The 22,926-nt window shown below is 50.5% G+C and overlaps 9 protein-coding genes and 1 non-coding gene across 10 annotated transcripts; 4 read left to right on the top strand and 6 right to left on the bottom strand.

Moving 5' to 3' along the window:
• Positions 1 to 1,423: 1,423 nt before the first annotated feature.
• On the top strand, positions 1,424 to 2,860 carry M431DRAFT_76152 (hypothetical protein; the record flags this gene model as incomplete). Its single annotated transcript, XM_024922432.1, has 4 exons — positions 1,424 to 1,554; positions 1,616 to 1,683; positions 1,750 to 2,381; positions 2,462 to 2,860. 4 exons carry the CDS (start codon positions 1,424 to 1,426, stop codon positions 2,858 to 2,860), a joined length of 1,230 nt encoding a protein of 409 aa, XP_024778646.1.
• Positions 2,861 to 3,339: 479 nt separating this feature from the next.
• On the bottom strand, positions 3,340 to 4,591 carry M431DRAFT_13388 (hypothetical protein). Its single transcript, XM_024912508.1, has 3 exons — positions 4,455 to 4,591; positions 3,856 to 4,192; positions 3,340 to 3,725 (listed from the first exon to the last, which is right to left on the bottom strand). Exons 1-3 carry the CDS (start codon positions 4,515 to 4,517, stop codon positions 3,718 to 3,720), a joined length of 408 nt encoding a protein of 135 aa, XP_024778645.1. The 5' UTR covers positions 4,518 to 4,591; the 3' UTR covers positions 3,340 to 3,717.
• A 232-nt stretch (positions 4,592 to 4,823) lies between these two features.
• On the top strand, positions 4,824 to 5,056 carry M431DRAFT_490594 (hypothetical protein; the record flags this gene model as incomplete). Its single annotated transcript, XM_024916820.1, has 2 exons — positions 4,824 to 4,969; positions 5,032 to 5,056. 2 exons carry the CDS (start codon positions 4,824 to 4,826, stop codon positions 5,054 to 5,056), a joined length of 171 nt encoding a protein of 56 aa, XP_024778644.1.
• A 206-nt stretch (positions 5,057 to 5,262) lies between these two features.
• On the bottom strand, positions 5,263 to 6,060 carry M431DRAFT_76787 (hypothetical protein; the record flags this gene model as incomplete). The annotated part of the gene is made up of 1 exon (XM_024922499.1): positions 5,263 to 6,060. The coding sequence occupies one exon, from the start codon at positions 6,058 to 6,060 to the stop codon at positions 5,263 to 5,265; it is 798 nt and encodes a 265-aa protein (XP_024778643.1).
• Positions 6,061 to 7,092: 1,032 nt separating this feature from the next.
• Positions 7,093 to 8,340, top strand: M431DRAFT_490592 (hypothetical protein; the record flags this gene model as incomplete). Its single annotated transcript, XM_024916819.1, has 1 exon — positions 7,093 to 8,340. One exon carries the CDS (start codon positions 7,093 to 7,095, stop codon positions 8,338 to 8,340), a length of 1,248 nt encoding a protein of 415 aa, XP_024778642.1.
• Positions 8,341 to 8,825: 485 nt separating this feature from the next.
• On the bottom strand, positions 8,826 to 10,336 carry M431DRAFT_490591 (hypothetical protein; the record flags this gene model as incomplete). Its single annotated transcript, XM_024916818.1, has 2 exons — positions 8,826 to 9,672; positions 9,756 to 10,336. The coding sequence occupies 2 exons, from the start codon at positions 10,334 to 10,336 to the stop codon at positions 8,826 to 8,828; spliced, it is 1,428 nt and encodes a 475-aa protein (XP_024778641.1).
• A 638-nt stretch (positions 10,337 to 10,974) lies between these two features.
• M431DRAFT_291587 (hypothetical protein) lies at positions 10,975 to 12,640 on the bottom strand. The gene is made up of 5 exons (XM_024914092.1): positions 12,437 to 12,640; positions 12,341 to 12,376; positions 12,061 to 12,245; positions 11,913 to 12,006; positions 10,975 to 11,833 (listed from the first exon to the last, which is right to left on the bottom strand). The coding sequence occupies exons 1-5, from the start codon at positions 12,464 to 12,466 to the stop codon at positions 11,144 to 11,146; spliced, it is 1,035 nt and encodes a 344-aa protein (XP_024778640.1). The 5' UTR covers positions 12,467 to 12,640; the 3' UTR covers positions 10,975 to 11,143.
• M431DRAFT_291586 (hypothetical protein) lies at positions 12,641 to 13,347 on the bottom strand. Its single transcript, XM_024914091.1, has one exon. It carries the CDS (start codon positions 13,187 to 13,189, stop codon positions 12,815 to 12,817), a length of 375 nt encoding a protein of 124 aa, XP_024778639.1. The 5' UTR covers positions 13,190 to 13,347; the 3' UTR covers positions 12,641 to 12,814.
• A 1,991-nt stretch (positions 13,348 to 15,338) lies between these two features.
• On the bottom strand, positions 15,339 to 15,410 carry M431DRAFT_t27. Its single transcript has one exon. It is a non-coding gene; the product is annotated as a tRNA-Asp (tRNA).
• A 618-nt stretch (positions 15,411 to 16,028) lies between these two features.
• M431DRAFT_516127 (hypothetical protein) lies at positions 16,029 to 20,755 on the top strand. The gene is made up of 4 exons (XM_024920300.1): positions 16,029 to 16,588; positions 16,643 to 17,739; positions 17,806 to 18,583; positions 18,634 to 20,755. Exons 1-4 carry the CDS (start codon positions 16,091 to 16,093, stop codon positions 20,404 to 20,406), a joined length of 4,146 nt encoding a protein of 1,381 aa, XP_024778638.1. The 5' UTR covers positions 16,029 to 16,090; the 3' UTR covers positions 20,407 to 20,755.
• Positions 20,756 to 22,926: the final 2,171 nt, after the last annotated feature.

Genomic DNA, 22,926 nt, shown 5'->3' with positions numbered 1-22,926 from the left:
TCGGCCCCGCCTCTGGCACGGATCCGATACGAAGCGCTTTACAAACAAGCAATTGAATTACAATAGTTGAGACCAAATGCTGCGTCCGGGCTGTCAATCAATTGAAGAGGGACGAGCCAGAGGGTTCAGACTTGCGCCGTTTGCAGACAGCATGTGAAGATCAAGTCAAGGTCTCAAAAGGCTGTGCTGCGACAAGACAATACGAGTACTTACGTGTGCTGTAGGCTGTGCTGCAGCACTGTGCATAAGACGAAACCGACATGGAAATTGATACAAGGGGAAAACGGGGTAGCCCTATTTTATTTCGCGATTATTCTGTGCTCTCTTTTCTATTTGGGCCAGGCTTAACTCAACATACTAAACACGATGAAATTTGCTCGACGTTAGCTTATGAGAGGCTCGATTGATGTGACCGTATTCAGCGCCCCCAGCTTACCATTACCCATCCACAACTAAAATTATCCCTACGCGGCACGACCTCTCACAGGGCAGATACTTGCCTGGCACGTCGCGCTCTGTACTTGTACACGGCTAGGGCTGTGGCGATGCACTCTGTTGGCACCCCCGTTTCTCCATAGATGATCTTTTGGCTCTTATCTCTCAAACGTGGGTGGATTGATTCGCCAGGGGGTCTGAGGGATAGTGGCGCCTCCCCCCTGTAGCGCTCCCTCTGCTCTGTGCCAGGGCCCTGCGAAACCCCCTGAAGCATCCAGCCAGACAAGAGCTGATATCGGTTTTTGTACCTGGACCGCGCCGGCTGCCGTGGTTGGACGCCCCGTACCTGTACTTTGCGCCAGCAACGGCGCTCAGCACGCAGGAATTGGGGCCAATTTCCAGGACAAGCGTCGGATTGATTTTAATTGCCTCGATGTGATGTGCCGTTCTGGCTGGCTGTGTTGTGCTCGTAGTGGTATTGGATTTTCTCTCTAGTCCCCTATTTGACGTCCCCCTTCCCTCTCACGACGCCATTATTTTCTGTCTCTTCTCTTTCTTCTTCCCGGGCACACCATCCCTACTTTCGTGCAACTCGTATTTTTTCCCTTCTCTCTTTATATTGACTTCTCCTCGTGTCTTGACCGAAAGCGCCGGTACCTTTAGCTCTCACTGCACTGTTGGCTGCTTGCGCAAGACCATTCTTTTTCCGGGCAGTCCCTGTTTTTCCCTTTCTTGATACGAGCCCTCGCTTTATTGCATATTGGACGCCCCTCACACTCTTTTTTCTTCCCACCTTGGTTTGCGGCCCCCCCTTGTCGCCTTCTTGAGGCTACGTACCCTGCCTGCTAAAAAAAGGACTGCCTGTCTGTCCGTCCGTTCGTTCGTTTGCGCGTCTCCCCTAAACCTCAAAAGCAAACCTGCGAGCATTGCCTTCGCAACCATCTTCATCTTTTGATACACGCTGCGAATTGCATCAGCTGCTGCTGCCATGTCTGCTGAAGAGAAAACCAGAGTCTCGGGCGACATCACTCGCTCCGAGCCAGTCTTGCCCACTGTCAATCCCGCGGCCGACAAGCCCGCTCCCGCAAAGGCTTCTCTACACCCCGTCTTCTACGTTGTGTGAGTTTGGACTGCGTCGAGAGCGAGTATGATGGAATTGTTTTGGCTAATGCGCGCGCAGCACATGGATTGGCTTCAGTTCTTCCGTCATCCTGTTCAACAAATGGCTCCTGGACACGCTCAACTTCCGTATGTTGCTCCCTCTTTGGCCCCAGTTCAATTCGTGATGGCGTGTACTGATGCCCCCGATGCCAGGCTATCCCGTCATTCTCACGACTTACCACCTCACCTTTGCCACCGTCGTTACCCAGGTCATGGCCCGCTGGACGACTATGCTCGATGGCCGAAAGACGGTTAAGATGACGGGCCGCGTATACTTGCGAGCCGTTGTGCCCATTGGTATCTTCTTCAGCTTGAGTTTGATCTGCGGTAACCTGACCTACCTCTACCTCTCGGTCGCCTTCATCCAGATGCTCAAGGCTACCACGCCCGTTGCTGTCCTGATCTCCGGCTGGGCCCTGGGCGTGTCTCAGCCAAACCTGAAGCAATTCCTCAATGTCTCCGCCATCGTTGTCGGTGTCATCATTGCGTCGATGGGCGAAATCCACTTCGTCGTTATTGGTGTCGTCTACCAGATTGCCGGTGTCATCTTTGAGGCTCTCCGACTCACCATGGTCCAGAGACTGCTGAGCTCTGCTGACTTCAAGATGGACCCCCTGGTGTCTCTGTACTACTTCGCTCCCATCTGCGCCGTGATGAACGGTGTGGTTGCTTTGATCTGGGAGGTTCCCAAGGTCTCCATGGTTGAGGTGTACAACGTCGGCTTCTTCACCTTCTTCCTCAACGGCCTTTGCGCTTTCATGCTCAACGTCTCCGTCGTTTTCTTGGTATGTCACTCTTAATCACTCGTCTACACCGCATCGAGGTATTCAACGTCAGATTTGCTAACCTGGTCCTTTCTACACAGATTGGCAAGACCTCTGCTGTCGTCCTCACCCTCTGCGGTGTTCTCAAGGACATCATGCTCGTCATTGCCTCCATGATGATCTGGGGCACCCAGGTGACTGCTCTTCAGTTCTTTGGCTACTCCATCGCCCTTGGTGGCATGGTTTACTACAAGCTTGGCTTTGAGGCTCTCAAGGGCTACGCTGGTGAGGCCGGCCGCCAATGGGCCGAGTTTGGTGCTCGCAAGCCTATCCTCCGCAAGCTGTCCATCATTGTGATGGCTGTGCTCTTCATTTTCGTCGTCTTTGGTGGCCTGGCTCCCACCTACGCCCCCGAGTACGACCCCTCCAAGCTCGCCTCTGAAGTCACCAACCACTTCAAGGGCAATGCTGCTGCCGCCGCCGCCGCGGGAGCTGAGTAAACGTCACATGAATGAAACCATGGCTTCTTTTAGGGCCAACTGTAAAACGAAGTACGATTGCGTCAACGGCGTTGTTTGGTTGGAAGGACAGACAATCTAAAAGGTCAATCTTCTGTTTCTTGTGAGTGACGGGCCCTGAGGAGGTCCCAGCGCTTTGTTTCATTCTTCGCCAAAACCAGCAAACAAAAACGGAGCCCCCCCTAACTTGGAGACAAAGAGGGGGGCTTAAGCATTCTTTGGCTGTTGAGACCTGTTATTTTTTTATTGGTGTATAATTATAGAGCGTCGAGCGGCACTCCAGGTCGATGCTGCTCGAAATCAAGTTTGTTTTGCGCCAAGGTCTAATCTGATGTACTTTAGACGGCGTGAGAGACGAGTTCATAGAGAGATGTAGAGATGAAATCACTACAAAACTTTTTAATATTTCTAAATTGAGACTCAATCAATTCAGCAATTGCATGCACACTTGTAACTGTTTTGGCTTCCTTCCATACACACCGCGCGCGAGGCAAAACGACATTGGTCATGGTCATTGTCATTTTAGGATGCAGAAAAAATCAATTGGTGTAGCTACAAGCCAAACGGTCTATCTTTCTCTCCTCCTTCGTGCCATTTCATGAGCAGTGTCGGTTGGACACTGGCGTAAACGTGTTTCCCTCGAGTTCATTTTTGTTTGTCGCTGTTGAGTCCCACGTCACTGGCAACGAGACATTCACGTAGTAAAGAAATAATTGTGAATAATTGATAATGAACTTCATATTGAGCCCATAAACCGACCGTGGTTCCTTAAAAGTACCAATCGATGCTCTTTACATCCCGCCAACTCCCAAACCGTGATGGAGAAAACGATTTTTAATTTAGAATCCTAGAAAAGAAACGACACCGTTAGTTTTTGAAACGCTGCTGGAGTTCGCTCTCCGCATCTCCCATTTTGCCCATTTGGGGTAAAGGGGATGAATCGATAGAGAACCGGAATAGGACAGGAGAAAACATACTCAGAGGGGTGAAGAACCATCGGTTCTTGCCGCTGGTGTATCGCTCCTCCAGAACCTTCTTGACAGTCTTCTTGGCATCCTCCCGCTGGCTGACCTCCTTGAAGGTGTCTGCGGAGATGGTTCCCTTGATGCCCTCGAGCTCAAGGGTGTATCGGGTGGGCATCAGGTGGTTGTAGTTGATGACCTTGATGAAGGGCTTGACCTTGCTGCGCTTCTCCTGTCGGGTCTTGGACATGCGGCGGGTGATCTTTGAGGGGTAGCGCTCGATGCCGGCAACGATGGCGTGGCCGAAGGGGTGAGGCTTGTTGCCGTTGTCGACGGGCTGGATGATGACGACCTGAAAAAGAAAGAGTGTCAGCACTTCTGTATGGAATTGTGAAATTTGCAATTCGCGAAAACGTAGATGAAAAAAAACCACAGCGCTCGTTCTCAAATCAATATCGTCCTTCTCTTTTCCCTCTATACTCCTCCCTCTTCCCATACAACAACAACAAGAAGCGAGCCGTCCAATATGGGAAGAGAAAAAAAATATTATCGAAATTGTCGACGCAAATTTGAGAACTGAGCGGCGCGGTGGGAAATTCGTAATTGTTTCGTACCTTCTTGCCGGCATATCGGCCTCGGGTGATGATGGCGACTCGGCCGACCTTGAGGAACTTCATTTTGTCCTGCCTGTGGGTGGTCGGTATGTGCTGGAGGAATAGGATTTCGTCGTCGTAGAACCGTGATCGGGAATTTGGTGCAAAATTTGGGGTTTGTGGGCTGACGATTTGGGGCAAGCGACTCGCAGGTGCTATGTCACGTGGTGATTGCGCTTCTTTATCCGAGGTGGCCCGTGCACACAAAAATTAGCCCCTCCCTATTCGCTCCTTGGTGTCCAAATGAATCTTCGGGATAAGATAAAAAGAGCGTTATACCCACTTTGAGCTCATCGGGTTGCGGCAATAGAAACAAATTCAGTCCCAAGCATGCCTGCGCCGACTTATATCATTTCTCGGGTCGCCGACCCTATCTTTGCTGTCGTGATTGGATTATCGGCGGCGGCAACCAGGATCAACCGTGAAGAGAAGGCCAAGGGAAAGACGACCAATGAGACAATAGAAACTGGTCTACGGTATGAGACTGACACATGTGAAATTCTCAACGCTTCATGTGCGCTGATTTATTTTGTTATAGACGCGTTGGACTCTCAAAGAAATAGATTTTATCGCCATTTCAAGGCATCAGTTCACGAAACGCCACCATTTCATGCTCTCTAGATACACAAAAACGCCATATTCGGGGTCAAAGCTGACCTTGGTTGGCTAAATTTCATAATTCATCCGTCTTCTCCTGACATATAAACTCAAGGAGGACTTCATGTACCCAGCTGGCTCTTTAATCAAACAAACAAAAAGGAAACAAAATTTACATCTCAAACGCGGGACCATACTCCTTCTTCATCGCTTCTCGAACCATCTGGCCGCAGAGTTTCGCCGTTGGGTTGACGCTGACAGCCAAAGCCTTTGCAATCTGGTTTCCATATCTGCCTCCGAGCGCCAAGTCTCTTGAGGCAGCTTCTTCGAATTCTATGCGGGACCAAGTGGCCTCCTCGCGGCTGTCGTCAATGTCCAACTGGCGATCTGACAAGAGCTTGGCGGTTCTTAGGTAGATTGCCGCTCGTTGAGTGTGCGCCATGGACAGCGTCCGCGCAGCCTGTGAAGACATGGGAGTTGTTGGCGAGGGTGGAGTGAGCAGCCGGATTGCAGTTTCCATATCCTCAAGTGCATCCTTTGCCGCCTTTCTCTTCTCCGACTGCTCTGGCTGGGGAATCAGCGGCATGGGCATGGTCGATGTGTAGTTGAGCAACATGCAATCTCCATACAGCCGCCGCATGATTTGCGCGCGGTTGTTTCTGGCGCTAGCATAGAGAGGATAGTCTGAAATGAGGTTGCTAAAGTCTGACACGCAGCTCTTGTAGCTCTCAATGGCCTTGTCGGCGTCGTCTTCGCTCTGGAAGCTGCTGAGCTGCATCTCGATGGCTTGAAGAGTGCGGATGATGGTGCGCTCTCTCTCCACCACTCTCTCATACACGCTGTGATCGACGATTTGAGGATCACGGGGCAGCGCAGGGTCAATCACCACGCCTGCAGCCGGGTTGGACTCGGGGTCCTTGATCTTCTCGAGCACGTTGATGTCGTGCCGGCTCAGTGATACTGTTGTCATTTTGGCGGTGGTGCGCTTTGTGGTAGACAAGTGGAGATGGCAATGCAAGTTGATATCAATTGTCAAAGGGTACTCAGTACTTGTGAAAGCTTTACAATGACGAGATGGTTTGAGCAACTGTCAAATGGATATGGAAGAGACAAGAATTCATATGAAATTTGGACAGCCTATCCGGTGTCTGGGATTACCTCGAGTAGCCGCGTCAAGTGACTGGCTCTTCCGCTCGACTAAAAGTTTACGACCAGGACCTTCGGCACAGCGGAGCTTATCAGCACCAAAGTTACACCGCAGCGGAACTTTTCTCCTATCAAACGATCGATCGCCTAAGCTCAACCGCCAGATTCAAGAGCACGCTGGAGAGTCTCGGGCGCCCGCATGCGTCATCCCCAGCCCAGTCGGTGGCAACGGAACTTAAGCCGGGCTCTGGTGGGGCGGCCATTGTCGGCTCTCCTCGGCTGGCACCGCCGGAGCGGCATCATTCCGCACGGCACTCAGCGTCTCTGTATCCCGGCGCTACGGCCGTCGACGCTGCAAAAAAGGAGCTTCAAGGGCGCATTGGACGATCGCGGCTTGGCCCCCGCATGGCACAGCAGCCAGTGAGAGTGCTTGCTTATGGGAGATTGCAATGGGATCGGAGCTAGCGGAAGGATAAAGGAATAGCCCTACGAACCAACGTAAGCCGCCTCTCAAACCTTGGAGCAAAGGGGCGGAGAGAAGGCCTTGGGCCGCTTGAATCCATCGCTTTGCTCGGCGTGCGGGAGCTTTCCGATGGCTCAGAAGTAACTTTGGAAACAGTCTCGCCAGATTCATATATCAGTGGTGTTGCCCTCTTTGGGCCACACAGACCTGTCATTGACACTCAACCCGAGCTCTGAATCTGATATATATCAAACAGCCAGCACACCATTCCAAAACTCTTTCAAGACCCTCGAGTCTACATCAACAACTCTTACATCTTAAACAAAACTGCTTCAAAGCATATACACAAACCGGTTTCCCCCAGTTTCACCCCCAAATACCTTCTGAGTGGCAATGTCCCCTTCTGCTATCAGCAACTCCCCAGAGCAGCGACCTGCAAACAACAACGGCACCACCCCCGACAACTTCGCTATCCAGCCTCCCGCCGACTTCACCGGCTATGACCACGTAACGTGGTGGGTTGGCAACGCCAAGCAGGCGGCCGCTTATTACACCACCCTCTTTGGGTTCGAGACTACGGCCTATCGTGGACTCGAGACTGGAAGCCGATACTTCGCTTCCTATGTCGTCTGCAACAATGGCGTCCGCTTCGTCTTCACGTCGCCTCTGCGATCGGAGGCTCACCTCCCTGAAGATGAGACCATCTCTGATTCTGAGCGGAAGCTCCTGAAGGAGATTCACGCTCACCTCGAGAGACACGGCGATGCCGTCAAGGACGTTGCCTTTGAAGTTGACAACGTCGAGGCCGTATACAACAAGGCCGTGGCTGAGGGCGCCATCGCCGTCCAAGGCCCAACCGCCACCAAGGATGATCACGGCTCCGTCACCACGGCCGTCATCTGCACCTATGGCGATACCACCCACACTCTCATCAACCGCCGGGGCTACACGGGACCTTTCCTGCCCGGCTTCCGCGCCGGCAAGGAGCGCACCTCGTCCGTGGAGATGCCCAACGTGCCCCTTGCCCGCATCGACCACTGCGTCGGCAACCAGTCGTGGAACGAAATGGTCTCGGCCTGCGCCTTTTACGAGCAGTGCCTGTCCTTCCACCGTTTCTGGTCCGTCGACGACTCCCAGATCTGCACCGAGTTCTCGGCCCTCAACTCCATCGTCATGGCCTCGCCCAACAACCTCGTCAAGATGCCCATCAACGAGCCCGCCCCGGGCAAGAAGAAGTCCCAGATCGAGGAGTACGTCATCTTCAACTCCGGCCCGGGCGTCCAGCACATCGCCCTCCTCACCCCGGACATCATCACCTCCGTCTCGGCCCTCCGCGCCCGCGGCGTCGAGTTCATCAACGTGCCCACCACTTACTACGACACCATGCGCCAGCGCCTCAAGACGGAGAAGCGCAACTGGCAGCTCAAGGAGGACCTGGACACCATCCAGCGCCTCAACATCCTCATCGACTACGACGAGGCCGGCTACCTCCTGCAGCTCTTCACCAAGCCGCTCATGGACCGCCCTACCGTCTTCATTGAGATTATCCAGAGAAACAACTTTGAGGGCTTCGGCGCCGGCAACTTCAAGAGCTTGTTCGAGGCCATTGAGCGCGAGCAGGCCGAGCGAGGAAACTTGTAATTTTTGTAATACCCACCTAAAAGGAACGGCGTGAAAGAGAAGCCGCCGATCTATGAATTTTCTATGTATCTTACTACACAGCTTCGGGAGTTTGTTTACTGGGCATCCAAGATGATGCATATGGGAGCATTCAGGTAGTTTGCAGCCACGATTACGAATCATGCTGAAATGAAATTTGAATATATTTCAAAAAGCTCACTGGCTTCTCCATCGTGATATCTTGTACATCTACCCCCTTTTCATTGTTTTTTTGAATGACACTACCTTGAGTAGGCAGCTGGAATGGTATCTCCCCATCAGCAGGGTTCCAACCGTAATGCTCCGTAAAATGCTCATATCTAAACGCCCTAAACAAAAACAAAGAAGAGAGACGATATCTTTGTAAGAAAATCCAATTATATCCGAAAAGGAAACATCCCTCATGGCGCTTCTTGCAGTAAAAAAGAAATTGCAGCCTCGTGATGCCATCCACAAGTCCCAAGCATCTATCCGTCTATAGCCATGACTCCGCCATTCGTATACCCATTCCCGTTTGCCTCTACAGGCGGCACCCCATCAGGGGTTGGCGCAGCTTGGGATTGACTCTGGCACCCAGGGCAGTTGTGTATCACCATATGAGCAAAGACGTCGCAGTCAATGCAGAAATGATTGCCGCACACTTGACACTTGTATCTCCCGCTTTCGCTCACACCCTTTGCGGGCGCTTTTGGGGGGGCTTCGTCTTTGCCCTTTTCTTTGTTTGGCTTGGGAGGTTCGGGGAAGGGACACTGGCAGGAGAAGCAAGCTGTTGATCGCGGGGCCTCAGCCCAAGGGACTTCGACCCAGTTCCGCAAGGGGAAAAGGTGGTGATAAGAACGAGCAAGATGCGTTGATAGAATGAGCGTCAGGCCACAAGCGGGGCACTCCGAAGGTAGCCTGCACACCTTGACGCCGCATCGTGTGCAGAGATATCCCTCTCGGCAAGGTTTACTGTGACAAGCGCAGTAGCTCGTAGTCCCACCAGGGGCAAGCGTTCGTGAGGGGAAGCCCATCATCAACAGACTAGATATGCTTTGTTCCTTAGTCCGGTTCACGGGTGGTGTCGTTATCGCCAGGAAGAGATCCTTGAAATGTGTTTCATCCATGGCGACATTGTACTGTGAGTCATCTCCCACATTTGTTCTAGAGCAGAGTTCTGCGCAGATGGCAACCTGGGCAGACAATCCGACCACAGATACCCGTATTCGGTCGGCGATGAGGTTGCTGATTGTATCGTGAATGTCACCGGGATCGCTCGAGAGCAGGGCGCCGTAGATGATGAGCACCTCTCGCGTGCCGTGAGAAGGAGCATGGCTATCATCCAACATCAAGTTAGCATATCGTGTATCAAAGTGGCGGGCGAATAGAATCTAAGGTAGATGGCAGGTAACACTCACAATAACGCTCCTCGACACATCTCCAACGCATTCTGCAAGCTCGGGTTCCCCTGAGGATCCTGCCCTTCCAACTCTCGCAGCCGCTCTAAATGCTCCGCAGGATTCCCTCCCATATCACTGACTCGAACCGCCACGCCATCCCTCATGCCCACAATCGCTAGCTGCGAAATCGGGTTCTGCTCAAAGTACTCCCGCACAAACGCCGCCGCGTAGCTCAGCGTCAGCCGATACCGCGTCGGCAGCAGATCCTTTTCTGCCATGGCGAATGACATGTCTAGCACCAGCACCAGATGCCGTATGATGCCGCGCTGCAGAGGCGTCGTGTCGCGCAGCAGGCGTCGGCGTCGCTCAGCCTCGTAGCCCGCCAGGTTAAGCATGCCATCATCTTCCTCGGGGAGATCCGTCTCCCACGTTCGTCTAGACTGCTCCCATGCTTTAGATGCGTTGCCGCCGCGCTTCTTCTTGGATACTTTCGAGCCCTTGGTGCGAGCCGCGCTCGGGTCGCCGTCCGTCACGGTATGATCCATGATGTCGTCGTCGGACATGTCGTCGGCGACGAACTCGCCATCGGAGTCAGCCATGGTGAATTGGGTTTTGCAATGAGGCGTAGATGGGAGATATTATGCTTAAATACTAAAATAAGATTTTGAGCAAGTCAAATGAAAAAATGCGTGCAGTTGACAGAAAGGAAAAGGTGAATGACGTGCAGTTGGAGAGTTTAAGTGATGGAAATCGATAAGGCTGCTTTAGCTGGAGAATTATCTCAGCCTCGTTAGTGCTCCTAGTTCTCCACCAAAGCACAAACGGCCTATCAGGTTCACGCTATATTTCACACCTTGAGATGAACGACACAATGTCATACAAAATAAAAAAAATCAACTTTCAATTATTACTCACTCACTCCCCCGGGGTATACTACAAAGTCATATCTAAACCACTGTACAAGCTATCAAGCCTTGAAGCCCGCTTAGCGAGTAACATAGAAACCAGAACATATGTTTTTCTCCCACAATCTTTCTCCAACTCACCAGATGCCTTTCACCCAAAGTGACACCAGTACGCAAAACATTATTACCAAAGAAGCCCAAGCCCCCTCATAGAGAGCTGAACAAAAGAAAAAACACATAAATATAAGGTAACTTTAGCTCCAACATAATGGCTGGTCACTCAGTCTCCCCGCCTTCCTCCAACCAAAAAAGAAATTCCATCACTGCTGGCATATTTCAGCCAGTTCCATATGTGCTGCGTGAGCGCGTCGTTCGACTCGTAATCAACTCGTCGGGGAAAACGTATATATATGAAAAGCAGAAGTTAACAAAAGAGTGAAGCCGTCAATGCTGCCGCCTGTAAACGCCGAGGTTCGAAACCCAAAATGTTGCAAGATTATCTTAGTTGTATGGTTGAGAGTTGTAGGATTGGGAGTGCGAGTGATTGTTGGAGTTGTAGCCTTGCGAGGCAAAGCCTTGGTTGGAATAGCTCTGGTTGGCGTATCCCGTGTTAGCATAGGCTGCACTGGTAGCAGTATAGCCTGGAGAGGTGTAAGACTCTGTTGCTGGCATGGGCCAGTCGTCCTCGGTGATGCTTGACCAGAAGACCCAGACCATGCCGACGGCCAGAAGCGTGAACAGTGTCTCGAAAAGGGCTCCGTCAATCTTGCCGTTGGTCCCATCGCAGATGTATTTGCTGATGACGTAGTTGAAAACCTGACCGATGGCAAAGAGAAGGGCGGCGGCAGTCAAATAGATCATCGGGCGGAGCTCTCCCAGGATTCGAAGGACCAGAATGGTTTCGAGGACGAAAAATGCAACGAGGAACAGCAGAGGGATAAGCTGGTATAACACATAGAGGGCAATGTTGCGGTTCGGGAGTTGATAGCTGCTGTCCCAGAATCCGGTCCAGCTGAATCCTGTGTCGAGAGCAATGTAGCCAGTTCCAACGAGGAGGGCGCCGGCAGAGCCAAAAAGCAGGGCCAGAGATAACGGGGTGCCGTCATCGAGTAGCTGAAATCCAACAACAGCGTTGAGCATGAGGATCCATGTGGTCGCGATGATGGCGCCAATGTGAATGCCACTAAAAGCCTATATCACGGGTGTTAACAGATTATGAACGAGAACCTTGACAGCAGGGGTAACGAAATGGGATGGCTGGTAAACGTACCACTCGTACGGTTTTGCCGAGAGGGATTTCGCCAACTGAAAAAATTTCGCAGATGCTGATGAGAATATAGCCAAGAAGGAACAGTTGAATTTCGCTGTCACGCCAATGTTAGTTCTGTTATCCGAGGTGTATGCACGGTAGTACATACCGACGGCCCACGGCAGCCTTTTTCCTGTCCGATTTTATGATGAGGAACGATGCCATGGCAATACCGATGCCACATAGGATGATTGATCCAACGTTACCCAAATGCCGGCCGCCGCTCAGCGAGATTCCGGTGAGCGCACATCCTCCCCAGGGGCCGGTTTGGTTCTTGAATTCTTCGGATAGCAACTGTGGTTGACGGCTGGTTAGCTTCCATCCCTGAAATCGATCCTGTCTCTTGTCGTCTCTTTCTGTCCATTCTCATATCCCCAACCAGCACTTACGTTGCAGACCGGCAGGGTCGAATCTTTGCAGAAGTCCTGTTTACACACTTGATCAGCCAGCGACACCAAAAGCGCAGAGATTGGACGATGGCGTACGTTAAAGTTGCCAAAGGCTGTGGACCCCATTGTGACTGCGGATGCTTTGCACTTCGATCAGCACGCGAGCAGCATCCAGCGATGCAATCACAATCGGGGGTGGAGGAATTGGCGAGATGGGCAGCAGGATAGGAGCGAGATCGATCGTCGGATGCTGCAAGTCGGCGTCTCGTTTGCAGGTGGCGCTAAGGCAGCTGCAGAAGCTGGTCGGGAGCGCGTATCGGGGCCGAGATGTAAAAGAGGCTTGAGCCCTTGCTTTTTCCCTTTATTTTTCCTTTTTCCTCCCTCTCGCTTCTGGGGTCCGTTCCGGTCGGATCGAGGGTTGGAGGCCACAGGAGGCTGTGAGATTGCTGGTGCTTATATTGACGTGCCTGCGCGCTACTGTTGCGATAGCAATGGGGCGAAGTACTCGACAAGTAGCCCAAAATAAAGAGCGCCGCCGGCGGTGTATGTGTAATACTTGTATGCGCGGTGTCGAGGCCCAACGATGAATGGATCGCGTTCAATGCGTCGCCCCGTCTGTGGCTTTGGTTTCGGCCGTTGTTTGGGCCAGGCCAGACGCTCCAAGCTGGTCAGAGACGAGGCCTTCTCGCTTCTAGGTGGGTTATTCTGGCTGTGGAGGAGGAGAATGTCGAGTCCTAAGCAAAGAAGCAAGGGAGACTCGTTGGCTGTCCAAGGGAAAAACCGGGGGTGTTCGACGCACCTGCAGCAACTGGAAGCTTGGGCCGGGGGACAGCGCCTGGCGATACCCATTGTGTCTGAGGCACGTACCAAGGGAGTCTTACCCAAGGGAGAACCGCCGGCCGTGTACCCAGACAGTACATAACGCTGCTGTACGAGTACTGTACAGTCATACTACTACTCCTACTAGGACAGTACTCCAGCACCTAAAAACAAGCACAGGATCTTTTGGTGTCGCCAAGGCTCGTTCCATAACTGCAGTGCAGGCTTTTCCCATCGCCAGTGGTTGGGTCGCTGCCGCTAAAACGGGCAGCCATGTTGCTCGTCTCTCCCCCTAAGCCCCGTCAAGCCCCCCGGGGCCAACGCTGAGTCTAGCGCATGTTACTGAGCCCTAGCACCGAGTCTAGCACGCCCGGCCTCAACTTTTAGGCCAGGTCCAGGTGCTGCTGGGCCAAACTTGGCAGCTAAAGCAGGAACGGGCTTGCTGAGTGGACGAGGTGGGTCCTCGGGTGATCCCACGCTAGGATTGCAAGCCCTGTGATTGGTTCGTTAGCTATTTTTGACAAGGGACCACCCTTGTTTAGGAAAGCTGACCATTCTGCTGAGACAAAGAGACGCAAACGGAACAATGAGTGCGACCTTATATCACGTTAGGGGCTGGTGGCCTCGGGATGGAATATTAATGTCTGACTATTACGAAAGTGCAGCGCACGAGTGCAGGTACCTGGCATGGAATACGGAGTACAGCAGGGCCTACAGTTGGTGCATCAATTACAAATGCCCTCTCATGGACCAACTTCATCCAAGATTCCAGTCCACAGCTCCAATATGCAGTAAGACACCTTTAGGATGCGCTATAACGCTCTATAACTCAAGATGTTGCCACTGGCACCAAATACGCGTGCTAACCAAGCGGCTTTCCTCGTATGGCTAAAAAGCGGCAGCCAATCGACATGTGCCTCAGACATCACGTACATTAGCATGGAGTACTACGAGTACTACGAGCCACGATGTAGAGCTACGTGGCGCCGCATATCGACGTGTGGCTCGTAAAGCCTGGCCTTGATGCTCCAGCTATTGCGTCGCCTTGCTGATACGCATTGCATCGTGCAGCTGATCATCATGCATGTTGGTTTCGTATCTTCTTTTTTGCTTTTCTTTTTCTATTCTATTTTTCTTTTCTTTTCTTTTTTCTCTCTTCTGCACAAACTCCCCCAAACCCCCTTTAGCGAGCCAATGGGAACTTTTGAGTATCCCCTTCCATGCACACTAGGTATTACACGAACTCTGCAGAACAAAATCTTTCCATATCAGCATCCCGGCTTACTTCCAACCAAAGTCCTGCTGTAAAGCACAGGGCACGTTCATGCATGCCCAGGTAGCGCCGTGCGTATTTTCGGCTTTGCATTCTCCACAGCAGCTCCGTCGGCCAGACAGAGCGCCGCAAAATCGCTTCTCTGCAGAGCTGCGTCATTGCTAAAAATGGCAATTTCATCCTTCTTCCAGTCATGTGCTGCTGTCGTAAAATCGACTCCTACGCTCTATAATTGTTGATAGATTACGAAGGCGTACTGCGTCCAGTTGCGTGCCTCCGATTACCTGCGGTGCAAATACTGTGCATACACCATCCACGGCTCAAACTACAACATCCCATAAAAGAGGCCCGTCTCCGGCTTATTAGTGTGAATCGTGTGTTACGATTAAATTGCTTCGACAAGCTAAGCGGGTCCCGTCCCGTGGTTGGACGACCTTGTTTTTTTCTTTTTTCTTTTTAAAATTGCGCTTTCGCTTCCCTGCCTGATCGATGACCGGCACAGGCGATCGTCGGAACAATCGCCTACTTTGTTTCCGTCGCTCACTCTACGGAGCACCATTCCGTGTTTCTCACTTTGCGGAGTGCTAACTGTCCCGATGTCCCTAGCGAATGAAGAGTGTCTTGCTCTTGGCAGTAAAATTTCGTCTCGTCCTTCGTAATAGAATACCTGTAAGAAAGACGACCAGATCCACAACGGACACTGCTGTAACAGTGAGAGTATCTCATCAATTAAATGGTATTGGAGTTTGTAAAACCCGTCTAGGCGGCCCAATATCCCGGACCATATACTCCGTGTAGTTGCTGCATTAGTTGAGTTCAATGTGAGCGCAAAAAGTAACAGAGCACGATAGCACCCTATCAGCCTCTGAAAACAAGATATGTCTTTACAGCAAATGGGCAAAAAATCTCTCCCGCCGGGAATTGAACCCGGGTCTCAAGCGTGACAAGCTTGCATACTGACCACTATACTACGGAAGATGTTCCAGGCGTTGGGCGCCTGTTGTAGCGGATCACGTGCTTGGTCTTGATTTATTTATAGTTATGAAGCCATCGTGTTAGGCCTCCTAAGGTGTGTATTAATTCTTCGAAACATTTGTGCCCGCTTGCCAATGTTTGACGGGTTTGAAGCATGTGCTTCAGTGTCAAGGATGAACGCCCACAAACAGTGCATCGATTTGGGGTCATTTCATTTACAGTTCCCTATATTTCAGTGTAAAATAAATTTACTGACGAAATTGTAAAACCTTCAGTCTCCCAAGAAGAGGTTCTCGACCGAAATATCCAATCATAGGTACTCTTCTGCAGGGTAGCTCCACCAAAATTCAGCCAGCCGGATGTATCTTTGATCTTGGCCTGTAGATGATGAACTTGCGAATTAGATGATGGTGCATACATGGAGTGCGTGCCGTGCGCTGGTTGAGCCAGTTACAATTTAATGTGCGTCTCTGCCAGAAAGCTACATGTAGCGGCCAATCAACATGCATTTGCGAGATATGAGCAAATCAATCCCCGCCTAGCGGATGAGGCTGTACCTCCAGGCAGCTCACAGGTCAATTTATACACGCATGTATTCATCAACATTATGAACCATCATAATTTCCCCATCGGTCACCTATTGAACTCTTTATCTTCCGTGCTGCAGGAATTTTCAAAGAAGAATGCCGCCCTTCTGGACGAAACGGAAAGGAAAGCAGCCGAATAAAGACACCAAAGTACATTTGTCTGCCGAGCCTGGTTGTCCAACTGTGCCCAATGAATCTGTACCCGATCTTGAGCCTGCGCCAAACTGCGAGCTGGATACCGAACCCAAGCCGCTTCAGGGGAGGCTATGGAATGAAGCATACGAACAGCTGAAGTCAAACAATACCGAACTCGTAGAGTCATATGAGAAAATCCTCTTTACACAACTCTTTCGTGGTCAAAATGGCCCTTCTGAGTCTGCCTCTCTGGAGAATCGAATTGATAAGGCCTATATTGAGAGATGGAAGCAAATGCAAATGATTGTGGAGGCGGCCCTAGAGAAGAAGAAACAAAGCATCGAGAAAAAGCAGAAAATTGGCAATGGATTAGCAGCGGTTAGCATTACCATGAGCCAAGCCGTTCGAGCTGTTCCAGAAGCTGCTGTTGCATGGACTGGAGTCTGTTTTGCTCTCGAGGTAAGCTTATAGATTTCATTCGCTTTGAGCCATCACTGACAAAGATGACTGAAGATGGTTTCCAATTCCATCCAAGAAGCCAAGGCGAACAACGAAGGCATAGTATACGTTGTATCAAGGATGGACTGGTATTGGCATCTCGCGGAGCTACTCTCTGACGGCAATATAACTAAATCTGCTCCGATTTCATTGCGAATTCAAATGGAAAAGCATATCATTGATCTGTATCAGAAGCTTCTACTTTACCAGATGAAGAGCGTGTGCCGTTACTACCGCCGACATGGACCAGTCATCTGGAGAGATGCAATCAAGGCTGATAACTGGACTGGTCAATTGGATGATATTCGGAATGCTGAAGCGACTGTTCAGAAAGACTCAGGAATATTTAATGCTCTGGAGATCCAAAGACGACTTGGCGAGCTTGATTCTGCGAGTCAAGTGCTCCGAGGCGAAATACAGGACATTTCGCCAACAATCAAGCACCATATCCTTAGCAAAAAAGAAGAACGATGCCTGAAGGATCTCCGAGTCACTGATCCCCGCGATGATAAATCTCGAATTGAAGATACAAATGGCGGCCTTTTGCAAGGAGCTTATGATTGGGCTATAAAGCATGGCGATTTCATAGCATGGCGAGATGAGAAGGCAGACCATATGTTGTGGATCAAAGGAGATCCTGGAAAAGGGAAGACGATGCTTCTATGTGGTATCATTGATGAACTGCAACGCCAAAACATCAATCCCTGCTATTTCTTTTGTCAGGCTTCAGATCCACGACTTAATAGTGCGACCGCTGTCTTGCGTGGCCTCATTTATCTTTTGGTGGATACAAATCGGCAGCTGCTTTCGCATATTCAAGAGAAATACGATCAAGCGGGGGCAACTTTGTTCCAAGACGCCAATTCCTGGGTCGTATTATCCCAAATGTTCACTGAGCTATTAAAAGATCCTAGCTTAGAAGGCCAGGTGTTTATGATTGATGCGCTTGATGAATGTCAGGAAGATTTAGAGCGGCTCCTTGATCTTATCGTTAACAGAGCCATAGGTTCTCGCGCTAAATGGATTGTGTCGAGTCGAAATTGGACTGGAATTGAGGAGAAGTTGGGCACAATCTCGCAAAACATTCGATTCTCTCTTGAACTGAATGAGCAGTCAGTCTCCGAAGCTGTTAACCATTATATCACCCAATAAACAGCCCAATTAAAAGAAGCAAAAAGGCTGGACGAAGAGACGGAGCTCGTCGTTCGAAATTACTTGACCGATAACGCGAGAGGAACTTTTCTGTGGGTGGCCTTGGTGTGCGAGGAATTGTTGAAAATTGCAGTGCGCAGACGGCATGTATTGAAGAAGATGGCGGAGTTTCCACCCGATCTTGGTCCTCTTTATGAAAGAATGATGCAGCAAATTCGCGCGTCGGAAGATTCTGACTTATGTGAGAGGATTCTTAGGCTGGTTTCGGTCCTCTATAGGCCTATCACCTTGACGGAATTAGCATCTCTCTTGGATGTTGAGAACAAGTTTGACAGAGAGGATCTTGAGGAAACGGTTGCCTCATGTGGATCTTTTCTAGTTGTGAGAGACGACTTTGTACGATTTGTTCATCAATCGGCCCAAGACTTCCTGCTCAAGGACAGCATCTTCGTTTCTGGACTCGGAAGCCAACACTATACCGTATTTTTAAGGTCGTTGGACATTCTATCGGTGACTCTACGACGAGACATGTATAATTTACGCCATCCTGGTGCCCTGATCGAAGAGTATACACCAAACCAAGCTAAAGATGTACTGAGACACGCGAAATACTCCTGTGTATATTGGGTGGACCATCTCCAAGCCGTCAATGGTCTGGAAAGAGAGAAATGTATGCTGAGTTTAAGGGACAATGGTATAGTTCACCATTTCCTCAAAGAGAAGTTGTTGAATTGGTTGGAGGCATTCAGTTTAATGAAGAAGATGAGGGATGCCGCAAGGGTTGTTAGGATCTTGAAGACATTGGTAAGTGAATTTTCTGATGTCAGGATAAACAAAGCCTTACCGATGTCTAGTCAACAAGTGATGAATGCATCATGAGGAACCTCATAGAAGATGTTTTCCGGTTTGTCCTCGCACATAAAATTGGGATCGAGCTGGCGCCTCTGCAAGTCTACAGCTCGGCACTCAGTTTTAGTCCCAGTTCCAGTATGATTCGGCGGATGTACGAGGAGACTGAGGGATCAAAGTGGATTATTACAAAACCAAAGATGCAGGTAAAATGGGCCAAACGTGTTCAATCCCTCGAAGAAAGTAAATCACTGTGCTTGTCCTTGGAATTCTCACCAGATGGAGCACAGATAGCATCTGCGAATCATGATAGGGAAGTAAGAATTTGGGATATGGAGACAGGTGTGTGTTTACATACAATGAAGTGCCTGGAAGATATTAAGCTGCTAGCCTTTTCACCCAACGGCAAACATCTGGCCACTGTATCATACCCCTTGATCGAGATCTGGGACTTATCAACGTCGAGACGCCTATTTAAATTTGACAGCAAAGCATACATGTACATTTCCAGCTTGGCATTTTCATTCGATGGAACACAATTCGCTGCAGGCTACATTGACGAAAATATCGGTACTTTTATTCGAACCTGGGATCTCGGCACGGGAATAGAGTTGAAGACATCCAAACTCGGCACCGATATGGCTGTGTGTAGGCGCACCGCATTTGCACCGGATGGAACGCACTTCGCTTGTGTGGAAAATAGGTTCGATGAGCGGATTAATATCTGGAATTTAACTACAGACAGGCATCTACCTGCTCTCGAAACGACTCCTCCCACTTGTGTTCTACCCGTTTTCTCAGCTGATGCTGCGCGGTTAGCAGTAACAGCGGCATCGAATGACATGATTCACGTTTTTGATACTTCGACAGGCGTATGCGTTCAGAAAATAGGTCAACTCGGTAAACTCGAAGAGCTGAAATTTTTAGCGACCCATACTAGGCTGGTGACAAAGTCTAGTTCTGGAGATCTCAGGATCTGGGATTCAGTCACCGGCGAATGTCTGTGGCGATTCAGTATTGACTGGAGATGGATATCCGCAGTTTCTTCAGATGGCATGCTGGCCGTGTCAGGGTTTTCCGAAGTAGAAATATGGGACATGGCTATTGACGGGCCCATGGACGTACTTGGAGCCACTATAGGTGGTTTTGTTCAAGCAACTGTTATTTCGCCAGATGGTACACAGCTCGCAATAGCATCGTCCTACTTTGGAGAAAGATGTGCTATCCGAATTCACGACCCTGCCACTGGAAACTGCTTGAAGCAATTTGAACATACACAAGAAAGCCGAATTGAATCCATGGTATTCTTTCCAGATGGCAAGCGGTTGGTGTCTATAGGACGGAAGACAATTGAAGTCTGGAATGTTTCTTCAGGCATGAGCCTACAGTCAATCGATTTACGAGGCTCAGACCTGTGGGAGACCAATTTGCTGGCAACAGTCTCACCAGATGGTAATCATTTGGCAACGATTTTGCATGGGACCGTCATCAAAATAAGGCATTTACCCTCAGGCAAATCTGGACGTATCGGATATTCTGACGATCCGTGGTGTCCTAGGCCCGTTGCTGTGGTATTTTCACCAGATGGCACACAGCTCGGCCTGACATTAGCATCTGGCGCTGTCCTGATCTTCGATGTACAGACGGGTGCATGTTTACAAGATGTCGATAACTTCTTCGAGCCACTAATTCACGGTTGGGGATTTCCCAAATTGCGGCTTAAACCCGATTTGCGTATTTTCGGTTACCAAGACTGCATAAAGACTCCGCCAACCTAACAAGCTTTGATGAAGAGAACGGCGTCAGCATTTACAACGTCTGAAGAAGGGATGTGGATTATGAGGGGCAAAGAGCGGGTGCTGTGGCTCCCCCTCGAGTACCGACCATCTATAGTGGAAGTTTATGATGGATTTGTCACATGTCTAACCGATCATGGAGGGTTTTCGTACTTTCAGTTTGCTATTGATGAATTGGACAAGGTGCTGGCGTGAAATTTGTTCTATGGCTACGGTTCAGACGGTTAAGTCAACTCCTATAGATATGGCTACTCGTTGAGTTGGAGGACTGAAAAAGAGATCTCTTCAAAATGTGTTCTTTATAAAACTGAAAACACAAAATGGCACGGCATTCATGTTTGTTACATCCATAGTTGTGATTATAGATTTGCCCCGGTCGGCTCCCCGGGTTCAGTATATGGATCCGACCCGGCGCCGATGCGTGCTCCGGGAATTTTGATATCCACCGGGCCAAGGCCGGGGCTAGCCTTGAAGGCGACAATAGTTGATCTACCGAGTGTCTACGGTATACTGTGTGCTGAGTGCCGTTGGCTACATTTCGGCCGTCTTGATTCACGACCAATTGAATATTGTACTGCTTAACATCAAAGGTTGACGTGTTCTGAACAGGTGCTCTTATGTATTTAGCCTTAGCTGGACTGTAAGCTAACTGAGCTATATGTAAGTACCGTTCACCGGTGTCTCGTGCTCCGTGCCATCTAAGGGTACCTAATCGCCCATCCGTCATCTGGCAAGTTCATCTTGTAGAATCGCCTGATAAGAGTTGGATTCTCGCAAAATTTTTAAACCTGTTGATGGTTGCGCCTCGCCCGCTTAATGCTGAGAAGATCGGCGCTGGACCTTGGCCAAGGATGTCGTCTGACGTCGGCGTCCCACAGCTGAGATTGAGCGGAAATGCACGTGAGGTTACAGGCTGGAATAGCGCTTGGCATTCCTGTTGATCACTGGGGGGTTTTGCCATTCGAGGCGCCAATAATACGAGACGCGTTGTGTACGGGCAAAACAAGGAGGTTGACCCAGTTGCTTATCAGTTTGTTGAAAGTCGCCTAGTTATATGTGTTCTTTTCCATTGTCTCCTAGACACGTGCCGCAGTTTTAACTCTTACAGTTCTTGATTTGATCCCATTTAAAGTCCTAAGAATATAAATGAAGGAATGCATATTGAAAATTAATGCTTTACTTATTCCTGGTCAATGTGGCTTCAATAGTCCGATGGATTCATCACCAGGCGAGGCGCAAGCTCTGATTGCTGCCCCTGAGAGGTGCGTTATCGCGCGGATCTGGCGGGCGAGAGCGCTGTAAATTAGGCACGTCGTCATCTCGGGGCTTCAATATTCCCTGAGCCCGTCTAATCAATCGCTGTACCTGATTTTTTTTCTCCTTCAACCTCTCTCTTCCTCTCTTCTTCCATTCAAATCCAATCAATTCTTCTTTCAACTTGACGGATGGCATCTTCACTTTCTTGTCCCCTTTTGCATTGCTACGCCTCGCCTCCTTTTCAGCTGGAATCAAGACTGCCGCGCCACAGAGCCGCCACTTGACGGTTTGCGTCTTCTTCCTCCCCATCTCCACCTTTCTGCTGCGTCCGTCTTTTGTCTTGTTCTTGTCTCTCGCTTCTCCAAGGCTTCAACCATCCAACTCGGGGTCCCCTGCTGCTCGCCTGCTACCTAAAAAAAACTTGTCTGCCAGCTCTTCTTATTCCCCCAAAAAGGCCCCCCTCCCCTCACATTCGCTCCATCGTGCATCTGTCGCAAGGCCACGAAACTCCACCCGCACTAAAACCGGACCCCCAGTGACGTATCGTGAGGCTCGTGGCTCTCGAAATCTGGGTCATCTGCGTCCAGGCTTGAGGCATCGCCGTATTGCCGGACCGGATGCTGTACATGCACCAGGACATTGTCGCGCTTCTGTTTTTACCCGTCTCTGGCTGATTATCGAATGTACCGTTGTTGTACTTTTTCCGCATTGCCCGTGTACCTTTTGCCGGCACCCCCAGCTCCGAGCCGCCAAGTTGTTTCACTCGGCTTGACTCCAGTCGGCTGGCTCTACCAAGACATCACCGTCTCTGATTGACGCCAATCTGATCTGTCTTGTCACCCGACCCCATACTTGGTCTGACAACACTCGTTTGTTCATCTGCTCCCTTGCTCTCCGCGCCCTTAGAATCAAGAGCCTGCAGGCGGGTGCTGCTGCTGATCAGCCCCAAAACCACCCAACATTCCTCCTCCAACGTCGACCCGGCTCCCTTCCAACATCCCTCTCCGGACGCTCCCTTCACGCTCCGACCTCGACAAGGACGACCAAGACTCGCCATCGGCATCGCTCCTTTCCACCAGGGGATACGGCGCCCCTCATCACCGCCCGTCGTCCGAGTCTGAGACATCGTCCTGGACCGACACTGGCGACATTGGCGACCAGTACGGCGACGACAACGACCCGGTCCGCATCCAGCTGCCCGAGGACATTGAGAACGAGCTACTCGCCAGTGTCCAGCGCCGACAG

This window comes from Trichoderma harzianum (assembly GCF_003025095.1).
Source record: "Trichoderma harzianum CBS 226.95 unplaced genomic scaffold M431scaffold_2, whole genome shotgun sequence".
Lineage (NCBI taxonomy): Eukaryota > Fungi > Ascomycota > Sordariomycetes > Hypocreales > Hypocreaceae > Trichoderma > Trichoderma harzianum.
This window is presented reverse-complemented; position numbering and strand designations above follow the sequence as displayed.